Raw genomic sequence first — 13011 nt, 5'->3', positions numbered from 1 at the left:
TTTAAGCACCTCTAGAAGGAACGCCCTTTCTTTCCCCTGTTAGGGGAGGTCGGCGAAATTCTTACAGACGAATGGGGCTGCACAGAGAGAAAAAAACTCTCTACTCTCGAAAGTGAACAAAATGTACCCGTTTAAAACGGAAGAGGTTAAACACCTGAAATCTGCACCTCTAGTGGATGCAGTACTGATGCGTCTGGTGCGTCATGTCACCCTTCCGCTTGAAGACACAGTGACCTTTAAGGATGGCCTTGAGAGACGCATTGATTCAGACCTCAAGCGCATCTATGTGTCAGCAGGAATGGCATGCAAGCCAGCATTGGCTCTCGCAGCCCTGTCTAAAGCAATGGAGGTGTGGACAGACAGTGTGGACACAACACTCAGAAGCGTGTCGGAAGAAGTCGCAAGAAATTCGCCAATACATGAGCTGAGGCTGGCGGCTGTTTTTTTTGGGGGAGGCCTCCCTAGACATGGTCCGCCTTGCGGCACGGGTAATGCTTTCATCGGTTACTGCAAAACGGGCTCTTTGGTTACGTCCTTGGTTGGCCGATCCTGCGTCAAAACAGGCCTGGTGCCGAATTCCATTTGAGGGGTCCTTCCTATTCAGCAAAAAGTTAGAAAGCGCCGTTTCCCATGCCACAGGTGGTAAGTCGCGGTTCCTTCCCCAGGATAGGCGCTTGCTGGACCAGAAGAGGTCTCAGCCCAGGCAAGGGGCTGATCGATCAAGGGATGCTCGCCTATATAAGCCTGGCCGTCAATTCCGAAAGAACTGGAGAAGACCGCAGCCTTCAGGACAGAAAGCACCCAGAGGAGGGTCTTCTGGTGGTCGGGAGGCCACAAAGTCTTTTTGACGTTGTGCCTGCCCAGGCGGAGCAAGTCGGGGCTCGGCTACTATGCTTCCAACACGTCTGGGCAACCTCGATAAACGACTTCTGGGTCGTCAAGACAGTATCAACAGGCCATTCCTGGAAATTCTGCAGTCCGCCCAGACTGAGGTTCATTCCAACCTCATTGCCACAGTCAGAAGAGAAAAGACAAGGCCTTCTGTCTTACGTAGATCTGTTGGTGGCTCAAGGCGCAGTGGTTCCAGTTCCAACCAACGAGAAGTTCCAGGGTCTATACTCCCCTCTCTTCTTGGTTCAGAAAAAGAGCGGTGCTTGGAGACCGGTCAAAGACCTCACGCACCTGAACTCTTTTATCAAGAAGGAAAAATTCAAGATGGAGACGCTATTCACCATCCGTCAAGCAATACAACCGGCAGACTGGCTTGTGTCAATCGACCTCAAGGACGCCTATTTCCATGTGCCAGTGGCAGCAGATTACCAGAAGTTCCTACGATTCGCAGTAGATCAGAATCATCTACAGTTTGTCTGTCTCCCGTTTGGGCTTACTACATCGCCGCGGGTATTCTTAAAGGTCTTACTAGCAGTGGTGGCTTTGATCAGGACCAAAGGCGTCCGTCTACACCATTATCTGGACGACCTGCTCCTGCTGTCACAAGACCGAGAACAACTTCTGGTACACAGGTCTCAGGTAATAGCCACTCTTCGCGAGTTCGGCTGGTTACTGAACATGGAGAAGAGCCATCTGGAGCCTACCCAGTCGTTAATATTTCTGGGAGCTCAGTTCGACACAAGTCGAGGCACAATTTCTTTGCCCCTCGAGAAGATCCCGGTAGTCAGGGACAGGGTACGCCTAGCTATGACGGCCACTCACCTTCGAGCATCTCAGTGTCTAAGATTGGTTGGGACCATGGTAGCCACGACTCCAATGGTGAAGTGGGCACAGTGGAATATGCGGCCTTTCCAAGTGGGGTTTCTCCATCAGTGGCGTCCAGGAGATTAAAATCACCTCATTCGCATAACATCATCAATGCGGGAGAGCCTTCCATGGTGGCTGCAGAGCAAAAATCTCCTCAATTGCCATTCCATCATGCCCATCTCTTGGATCACAGTTACCACGGATGCCAGCAACACCGGATGGGGTGCCCTCTGTCAGACAGAGATAGCCCAGGGCAGCTGGGATTTCCAAGCTCACAGGGTAGTGTCAAATACTCTAGAATTGCGAGCCGCGTTCTGCGCTCTGAAAGCATTCCGTCACCTAATAGAAGGGACTTCTGTGATCCTGAGGATGGACAATACGACCGCGGTCTCCTATGTGAAGCGACAAGGAGGCACTCCCTGTTGAAGGAGGTAGATCCAATTTTATATTGGGCCCAGAAACAACTGGTCAACCTCACTGCAGTGTTTCTTCCAGGGGTACAGAATGTTCAAGCGGACTTCCTCTCAAGAGTCCGCTTGGACAACAACGAATGGAGCCTTCACAACGATGTCTTCCAGTGGCTCACTTCTCTGGAATTTCACCCAGAAGTGGATCTATTTGCATCTCCATGCAATCACAAGCTTCCGAAGTATTATGTGGGGTTCAGTTGTCCCCAAGCCTTTGGGACGGATGCTCTGACAGACCATTGGAGATTCCACAGGGCATATGCCTTTCCCCCAGTTCCTGTCATTCTCCGGTTCCTGGCGAGACTCAGGATGGAAGATGTGGAAGTGCTAACAATAGCCCCATACTGGCCGAACAGGCCATGGTTTCCACTGCTGATGCTCCTCAGTTTTCGGGATCCAGTTCCTCTACCCATCAGGCCGGACCTTCTGTCCCAGGGAGCAACTCTGCACCCATGCGCGGCTCATCTGCACCCGAAGGCATGGTTTTTGAGAGGGAAAGGCTGGAGGCGTTAGGTTGCCCGAGTGGGGCAATTTCTACTCTCTTAAGTGCCAGAAGAGCGGGCACTAACAAGGTCTACGGAAGGATCTGGTCCAAGTTCATGGATTTTGTTACCAAGAAAGGGGGGTCATGCAATGACCTGAATATCCAGCATATTCTTGGTTTCCTGCAGTCGGGACTGGACCTACCATTATCCGTTAGCTCACTACGTGTGCAAGTTTCTGCTATTTCGGCCTTCACAGGAACTTCTTGGGTGTCTCATCCCCTTGTTCGTCAATTCTTTCGGGGAGCTTCCAGACTCAGGCCACAGAGGAAGCCAAGGTTCCTTAAATGGGATCTTCCACTCGTCTTGAACTTCCTTTCTGACGTCATAAGAAGTCACACAGAGCAACTCTCCATTAAAGATCTGTCTCTGATATTGGCCTTCTTGGTTGCCGTCACCTCGGCTAAAAGAGTCTCCGAGATTAGTTCTCTGGGTTGCAAAGAACCATTCCTGACCTTCTTCCCAGATCGTGTGGTTCTTATCCCCATGTTGGGACCACACCCCAAGGTGGTCTCTGTTTTCCACGAGAACCAGGAGATTGTCCTTCCAACATTCAAATCGTCAGATGATCCGAATACACATCCATTAGATGTGGGTGCAATTCTGAGACTGTACCTGGATGCAACAGCTTCCTTCAGGCGTTCAGATTATCTATTTGTTCTCCTCCATGGAAAGAACAAGGGCTTGCGGGCCTCTTCAAGATCCATAGCGGCATGGATTGTTCAGACCATCCAATGGGCATATAAGGCTAAGGGCTTGGCTCCTCCAGAAGCGGTGACCGCGCATTCGACAAGAGGGGTGTCCACATCCTGGGCGGCTTCTTGTCATGTGGCCCCTGAAGTAATATGCAAGGCGGCATCATGGTCTTCCATTAACACTTTCATGACTCATTATTGTATTGAGCCAGCTTCATTGTCTTCTGTTAACTTTGGTTTGCAAGTACTGTCTGTTGATGGTGCAAATTAAATTTCTTTTGGCCAGCAGTTTCCCACCCTTGTGTGTTTGGCTAGTTATTTCCCACACGTAAGCTGCCATGGAGTCTGTCAGGAAAACGGAAAATTGTTATCAAATACTTACCGTAATTTTCCTTTCCTGATGGACTCCATGGCAGCTGGAGTCCCCTCCCATCTGCTGGAGTAGGCTATTTATGGAACACGGCCTCTGGCACGGAGTAAAAATTTATGGGAGTAGGGTCCTATGAGGTAGGAGGAGGCGGGACTAACCCACACGTAAGCTGCCATGGAGTCCATCAGGAAAGGAAAATTACGGTAAGTATTTGATAACAATTTTCCGTTTTTTTTTATTTTGCCAAAATGTGTTTTTCCCATAACGCTGCTGTTAAAAAATAGCTACACATGTTTTATGTAGCAGAATTTTAGAATAATAAAAAAGGTAACTATCCCTAAGTATTTAGCACCAACATTGACACTAGTTTTAGTGTCATTCAGCTGGACACAGGTACAAATAATTTCTCAGTATGAATAACGATTAGAAGTACATTTTAATATTTATATATATATATATATATATATAATATTTAATATATATATTTTTTTTATTTTGCCAAAATGTGTTTTATAGTGTTTGCTATCAGAAAAAAAGATTTAATTGAATTAGATTGTACTTATAAAATAAAGGACACTACTATCTGCAGTCCTTGGCGTAATACAAGGGTTACAAAAATAGATTTTTAAAATGTTTAAAATTATTAAATATAATACATAGATTACCATTGCTGAGCTAAACTGTGAGCCAGTTTCTTTTTTTTTTTTTTTTTTCAGATGGAAAGGGGAAAACGTAGCAACTACTGAAGTGGAAAATATTCTATCAACAATGGACTTCATTGAACAGTGTAATGTCTTTGGGGCTTCAGTGCCTTGTAAGTTTGATGTGTACATTTTTTTTCTGGATATAATCATCCTTTTTCTGCCCACACCTTATGTGTAGGTTCCAATATACCATCATGCCATGTGTACTATTAACATTCATATGCTCACTGTCCTGCATCAGCTAATGTGTACATATGTACATAACACCTAAAAGCATGAAACCTTCATAAATGCTGCACATTTGCTAGTAGTCTCTACTGGTTACTTTCATCATTTTTTTGTTGCCATTCCTATTTTGCTTGACCCGTGATGCTCATCCCCTGTGTTTAGTTCTCCATGTAAACACAAAACACAAAAGAAGGGCGCACCAGCCTAGCGCATTATCCTCAGTAAGGCTTTTTATTTAAAAAAAATGTCTACTCACAAACAGGTGATGTAAACCAGCATATCAGATCCAATTAATAACGTCCACAATGTTGGAGTCCACAGTCTTTGTCTAGGATATCAGCTAACACCCTAGGCTCTGAGGAAGAGGCATCGCCTCGAAACGCGTTAGCCAATATCCTAGACAAAGACTGTGGACTCCAACATTGTGGACGTTATTAGTTGGATCTGATATGCTGGTTTATATCACCTGTTTGTGAGTAGACATCTTTTAATCTTTTTTAAATAAAAAGCCTAACTGAGGATAATGCGCTAGGCTGGTGCGCCCTTCTTTTGTGTTTTGTGTTTACAGTGTTATGTCAACCACCCCGGCCATAGAGGGCAGCAAGGTCTAGCCATTGGGGATGCCAAGCATGAGTCCCGTGATAGAAATAGTCTGAGAGTCCTGATTCTGAGGGCAGGAGAGAGGTGCTAAGCATCACAAATTTTGTTTAGTTCTCCATGTCTGACTTTCCTCGGGATTACAGACTAAAATGATGATCTTGTATGCTTTGTGATACATGCCTTAACTTCTTTTTTGGATGTTTTTTGTTTAATAATCAATTTTTCATGCTCAAATATTCTAGCCCAATGCCCAAGGATTGGGGACACCCAAGCACCAGTAGGGTATATCAAGCTTTAAGGAGAAAGGGCTGCTAAAAGCAAAGAAGATGACCTCAATGGCTGTAATATCAGTACTTTAGTTCAGTGACAGGCAGCCAAGAGATTCCTAGATGCTGTGGAACTAAAAGTTTCAGTATGCTTCATAAAGCGAATAGTGTGTAAGCTTAGCCAGTTAACTGATAAGTTTACTCAGATGTGTAAACCCATAGGAGATGGAGAACGTCTGGTTACTTTTTTCAACTTTAGGTCCAGTTTAAGCAAAACATCATGGTGCTAACACCTTTTCTGAATAATGTAGAAAAAAATGCATCTTAACCACTTCCGCACCGGTAGGTTTTGCCCCCTTAATGACCAGACCATTTTTTGCGATTCGGCACTGTGTTATTTTAATGGACAATTGCGCATTTGTGCAACGCTGTATCCAAATAAAATTGATGTCCTTTTTTTCCCCCACAAATAGAGCTTGCTTTTGGTGGTATTTGATCACCTGTGCGATTTTTTTTTTTTTTTTTTTTTTTATATTTTATGTACGTAAAAATTTAATTTTTCATCATTTTAGGCCAATGTGTATCCTGCTACATATTTTTGGTAAAAAAATCCCAATAAGCGTATTTTGGTTGGTCTGCACAAAAGTTATCGCTTCTACAAACTAGTGGAAAGATTTATGTAATTTTTATTTATTTTTTTACTAGTAATGGTGGCGATCTGCGATTTTTAGGGGGACTGCGACAGATCGAACCCCTGACATTTTTTGCACTTTTGGGGGGACTAGTGACATTACTACAGTAATCTGTGCTAAAAAATATGCACTATTACTGTAATAATGACACTGGCAGGGAAGGGGTTAACCCATGGGTGATCAAAGGGTTAAGTGTGAACCTAGGGGAGTGTTTTCTAACTGTATGGGGGAGGGACTTGTAAAATGACCACAGAGACCTGTGATCCTAAATAGGAGGATCACAGGCTCTCTGTGTTCATTCCAGAAAACAATGGTCTGCTGTGTTTACAACAGCAGACCATCGTTCTCTCTCAGCGGGGAGCGATCACGGGTACCTGTCGGCAATCGCGGCCGCTGATCCCGTGGATCGGCTTCCCCGCTTCTTAATGGGGGCAGGCGCACGCCCCCAGAAGCGCTTCCGCAAACTGATGTACCCATACGTCGGTTCGCGCAGCCGAGCCAGCCTGCCACAGTATATCTGCGGTTAGTGTAAGAATTTGTACTAGACATTTCTACAAGCAGTGGCGCGACAAGGTCAATAAGTGCCCAGGACGAAGATGCCAAATTGCACCCCCCCCCTTCCTGGATGCAAAAATTACCCCCAGCATTGATGTCATTAACCCTAAGCATTGGTGCCAGTGGACACCATTATAACCCCCAACAACGGTATAAGAGGACTCCTTAATAACCCCCAACATTGATGTCAGTGGACACATTAATAACTCCCACCATTTTTGTCAGTGGATGCCATAATAACTACCAGCATCGATGTCAGTGGGTGCACTAATAACTCCCAGCACTGATTTACATTTTAACTAAACCAGCTTTTCCAAAGTCTAAGACTTGTCCTACTTGTAGCACGCATTTACCCTGTGAGTAGTACACTACTTTGGACAAAAATAGGCAGGGGCTGCAAAAATAGGCATTTCCTGCCTTCCTTACCCTCCCCGGTCATAAAACGCTGTACATAAATGAAATGTATGTCTTTTATGTCATTTTTTCCCACAAATAGAGTTTTCTTTCAGTCTTTATTTGATCATCACCTCATTTTTTTTATCTTTTGTGCTATAAACAAAAAAGACCAACAATTTTGAAAAAAAACAAAAAACAAACATGTTTTTTATTTTCTGCTTTAAAACACATTCAATAAAAAAAAAAAATCAAATTTCTTCATGAGGTTAGGACAATATATATTCTGCTACATATTTGCGGTAAAAAAAAATCCCAATAAGCGTTTATTGCCCAAAACGCATAGCGTCTACAAAGGATGGTACAGTGGATATAAAAAAGTCTACACACCTGTAAAAATGTCAGGCTTCTGTGATGTAACAAAAGAGACAAAGATAAATAATTTCAGAACTTTTTCTACCTTTAATGTGACCTATAAACTTTACAACTCAATTAATAAACCAGCTGAAATCTTTTAATCACAATTCACTCACATTCAAGCTCATGTTAAATAGGAGTCAGTACTCAACTGCCATAATTTAAAGTGCCTCTGATTAATCCCAAATAAAGTTCAGCTGTTCTAGTAGGTCTTTCCTGACATTTTCTTAGTCGCATCCTACCTTGTTAAAAGGTATCCGTCAGGAGAAGTGTACTAAAGCATTTCCAAGGCATTAGATATACCATGGAACACAGTGAAGACAGTCATCATCAAGTGGAGAAAATATGACACAACAGTGACATTACCAAGAACAGGATGTCCCTCCAAAGTTGATAAAAAGACGAGAAGAAAACTGGTCAGAGAGGCTACCAAGAGGCCTACAGCAACATTAAAAGAGCTGCAGGAATATCTGGCAAGTACTGGCTGTGTGGTACATGTGACAACAATCTCTTGTATTCTTCTAATGTGTGGGCTATGAGGTAGAGGGGGGAGATGGAAGCCTTTTCTTACAAAGAAAAACATCCAAGCCCGGGTACATTTTGCAAAAACACATCTGAAGTCTCCCAAAAACATGGGAAAGTGTGTTCTGGTCTGATGAAACCAAGGTTGAACTTTTTGGTCATAATTCCAAAAGATTTGTTTGGTGCAAAAACAACACTGCACATCACTAAAATAACACCATACCCACAGTGAAGCATGGTGGTGGCAGCATCATGCTTTGGGGCTGTTTTTCTTCAGCTGGAACAGGGGCCTTAGTCAAGGTAGAGGGAATTATGAACAGTTCCAAATACCAGTAAATTTTGGCACAAAACCTTTCAGTGTTCTGCTAGAAAGCTTAACATGAAGAGGGACGTCAACTTTCAGCATGACAACAACCCAAAGCATAAATCCAAATCAACAAAGGAATGACTTCAACAGAAGTAGATGAAAGTTTGGGAATGGCCCAGCCAGAGCCAAGACCTGAATCCAATTGAAAATCTGTGGGGTGATTTGAAGAGGGCTTTGTACAGGAGATGCCCTCGCAATCCGACAGATTTGAAGTTTTTTTGCAAAGAGTGGGCAAATATTGCCAAGTCAAGATGTGCCATGCTAATAGACTCATACACAAAAAGACTGAGTGCTGTAATAAAATCAAAAGGTGCTTCAACAAAGTATTCATTTACGGTGTGCACACTTATGCAACCATATTTTTTTATTTTTTCTTCCCTCCACCTAAAAGATTTCAGTTTGCTGTTCAACTGAGTTGTACAGTTTATAGGTCACATTAAAGGTGAAAAAAGTTCTGAAAATATTTATCTTTGTCTCGTTTTTTTACATCACAGAAACCGGACATTTTAACAGGGTGTGTAGACTTTTTATATCCACTGTATATATGCTGGAATTTTAATTTATTTTTATACTAGTAATGGCGGCAATCAGCGACTTATAGCTAGACTTCGATATTGCGACAGATAGTCTGACACAAACTGACATTTTTGACACTATGTGGGAACCAGTGACTTGTTCACTGAATGCACTGCAATTTCACAGTGCATTGATTGCTGATGATTGGCCAAAGTAGGCATCTGACTTTGGCCAATCATGGCTCTCACAGCACAGAGTCAGGGTGCCTTTGGCCAATCATGGCTTTAAGGGCTAAGACCACGCCCCACACTATATAAGGCTGCTTACACGGCAGCCCTGTGTAGTGTGTTATGGAGATTAGGCTGCGTAGTCAGTGGATTTTGTGTAACAAGAGTGTAGTGGTAGTGTAGTGGTGCCAATGAAGTGTTGGTGTATCCACTTAAGCCCCGGAGGATTTGGCTACTAAACGACCAGCGGGTATTTTGCGATTCGGCACTGCGTGACTTTAACGGACAATTGCGCGGTCGTGCGACGCTGTACCTAAACGAATTTGGCGTCCTTTTTTTCCCACAAACAGAGCTTTCTTTTGGCGGTATTTGATCACCTGTGCGATTTTTTGATCATGCGCTATAAACAAAAAAAGAGCGTCAATTTTGCAAAAATAGCAATATTTTTCCCTTTTTTAATATGAAATTCCCCCCAAAAAAAATGTAAAAGTCAAAATTTTTTAACATTTTCGGCCAATTTGTTTTATCCTACCTATGTTTGGTAAAAAAAATCGCAAAAAGCGTATTTTGATTGGTTTGCGCAAAAGTTTACTAACTAAGGGAAAGATTTTTGTCATTTTTGTTGTTTTTTTTTTAACGCGTAATGGCGGCGATCTGCGATTTCTTTTGCGGTGCTGCGACATTGCGGCGGACAGATCGGACCCTTGACTGACATTTTTGACACTTTTGGGGTTACCAGTGACATTTCTACAGTAATCAGTGCTATATATATATGCACTGTTACTGTAAAAAATACACTGGTAGTGAAGGGGTTAACTTTATTTGAGAGGGAGGGGCTGTGTGTGTCCCTAGGGGCGTGATTCTAACTGTGATTGGCTGTGGCTTCAGCTGTATGCAGAGTGATCAACGGATCTACATAGTAGATCCATATGATCAGCTCTCATACAGAGGGGAGAATGACAGGCAGCTTGTTTACACAAGCTGCCTGACTTTCTCCCTCTCCCCCGCCGATCACAGAGTGGCCGGCGGACATCGGGTCTGCCGGTCACACGCGCGGGGGGGTCCGTGACCACGCGGGAGCGGGAGCGCGCCTCCGGCGGCGCGCGCTCGCTCCCTAGACCCTCACAAGCTAGTGACGTAGCCCTACGTCACTTTGCCTGTGAGGGGCTGACCGCCGACGTAGATAGTCGTGCGGCGGTCGGCAAGTGGGTATACAACACGCCTGTGTCACCCTACTGTTCCCATTTTACTTTCATTGATAATTTTTTTTCCCTTTTTTTTTGCAGCATCAGGTTCTGTTGCTACATTATTAGCACTCCCCCCCCCCCCCTTCTGTGTCGCAGATGCTATTCCTTTTGCATCAGCAGTGGTTTTCTTTTTTTTTTTTTTTTTTTAATTTCACTTTGGCGCAGCAGCACTAAAACTATTTTTAGGGCAATATATTTAGGGCATAATTGCTGTCCACCCTTCTGCATCACAGGTGTTCCTCTTTCTGCGTTAGCAGTGGTTTTCTTTTTTTTTTTTTTGGCGCAACAGCACTATTAATATTTAGGGCATAATTGCTGTCCCCCTTCTGCATCACAGGTGTTCCTCTTTCTGCGTCAGCGGTGGTTTCCTTTTTTTTTTTTTTTTACTGCAGCAGCACTAAAAATATTTAGGGCATAATTGCTGTTCCTCCATTCTGCATTGCAAGCATTCCTCCTCTGTGTCAGCAGTGGTTCCTCTTCTTTTTTTTTTTTTTTGGCTTTCTTAAATTTTTTTAATTTATTTTATTTTTTGCAGCAGTAAAAAAGAAAAAAAACAGTGGCTGCACCCTTCTTTTCTTTATTTCAAAAAATAAATACATAAATAAATAAAATAAACTATAATAAAAAGGTTTATAGTGCACCAAGCACAAAAGTGTTGCACCCAAGCATCATATTTCCATCTCACACTTTATAATAAAAAGTTAAAAAAAATCCCCTTCATGTCCGAAAGGCCAACAAAGAGAGGCAGACACTCACAGGCCACTAAAAGAGGGCAAGCAGTTTGTGTGTCTACAGTGAAAAGTGGTGGTCGCGACATAGTGCATGCTCTGCAGGCGGGCGTGCTTTTTTTCTAGTGCTGGCCGTGTTATTGAACCACAACATGCAGAAGAGTTGGTGGAGTGAATAACTAAGCCGTCCTCATTCTCCTCATCCTCTGTCACCCAGGCTCATACTAGTTTGCCTTCCACTACAGCTGCCAAAGTGGCCTATTCCACAGGCTCCTTGTCCACAGCTACTCTTTCCATAACCCCACCATCATGCACAGAGGAGTCACTTGAATTATTCGATCATAGTGTCAGTTACATGCTGCTGGAGGATGTTTAGCAATCTGAAGGCTTCAATGTTGGTTCCCAGGTTGAGGAAGGGAGTAACGTGAGCTTAGAGAGAGGTGGTGCCAATGACAGACAAGAAACTTGCAGTAATGTTCCCCAAGCTGGAGCACACTGCCAGGTTTGCTCCAGGTGACAAGTAGGGATGATTGAACTTTTGAAAAGTTTGGTTCGACCAGAACACACGAATTTCCCGAAAGTTCAGTTCGGATTCCCGAACCCCATTGAAATCAATGGGACCCGAACTTCGGGAATCAAAAAACACCATTTTGAAGCCCTAAAACCTAATAAATGCCCCTAAAAAGTACCCAGGGTTCTGGGTCATGCCCCAGGGACTATGAATCAGGCAAAAAAAAGTTCTTAAAAATTGTCGTTTTTGATAGAGTGCCAATCATTGAAAAAATTATTGGAAAAAAAATTAGATTTCTTTGGATTTAGTATCTGGGGTGTACCTGTGAAGTTTCAGATCTGTAGCATGTCCAGAACCAGAATTATAGCATGCCAAACCTTCAAAAATGACTTTTTTGCTTAACCGCGCCTTTCTTTTGCTCCTAATCAACTGTACAGCCAATGTGCATGATGGGGACATAATGCAGTGCACTGGGAACAAGATTAGAGTTTTTTTTTTTTAAAAAGGTGCTGCCTCTTTAGCCACTTTAATACAGGGCACTTCCCTCCCTTCCTGCCCAGGCCAATTTTCCCCTTTTAGCGCTGTTGCAATTTGAATGACAATTGCGCGGTCATGCAACACTGTACCTACACCAAATTTATGCCATTTTCCCCCCACAAATAGAGCTTTCTTTTGGTGGTATTTGATCACCTGTGCGATTTTTACTTTTTGCTAAACAAATAAAAAAAGACCGAAAAGTTTGAAAAAAAAAAAAAGTTTTTTTGTTTATGTTATACAATTTTGTAAATAAATAATTTTTTTCCTGCACTGATGAGCACTGATGAGACTGCACTGACGGGCACTGATGAGGAGGCACTGAAAAGATAAAAAATTATCTTTTCTAGTGGAAACTAAAATGAGGTTCTGTGAACCTAAACAGAACGAGAGGAGGGTTGAAGGGTGGCACCCTGGTCCAGGCTTAAACTGAGGCTCAGCTGCCACATCGCAACGATAGACTAGTCTACAAGGTCTGCATCAGGTGCATCAAAGCTTGATATCCACGACTGATTCATTTTAATGAATGTCAAATGGTCGACTGAGTCGGTGGAGAGTCTCATTCGATGGTGACGAATCCTCCTGCTGCGCTGAATGCCTGTTCCGATAGGACACTGGAAGCAGGGCAGGCCAACAACTCCATGGCATTCTGGGCAAGTTCTGGCCAGTGGT

The 13011-nt window shown here is 43.5% G+C and overlaps 1 protein-coding gene across 1 annotated transcript in view; it reads left to right on the top strand.

Moving 5' to 3' along the window:
- Positions 1-13011, top strand: part of LOC309552294 (long-chain fatty acid transport protein 2-like) — a 179278-nt gene that overhangs the window by 133719 nt on the left and 32548 nt on the right. Inside the window, exon 8 of the mRNA XM_082253189.1 lies at positions 4549-4646. Coding sequence (XP_082109315.1) covers positions 4549-4646 — 98 coding nt within the window. The remainder of the gene's footprint in view (positions 1-4548; positions 4647-13011) is intronic.

The sequence above is a fragment of the Pelophylax lessonae genome (assembly GCF_965119305.1).
Source record: "Pelophylax lessonae genome assembly, chromosome: 4".
In the NCBI taxonomy this organism is placed as follows: domain Eukaryota; kingdom Metazoa; phylum Chordata; class Amphibia; order Anura; family Ranidae; genus Pelophylax; species Pelophylax lessonae.
The sequence above is the reverse complement of the archived record's forward strand: the minus strand, read 5'-3'. Positions and strand labels throughout refer to the sequence as shown.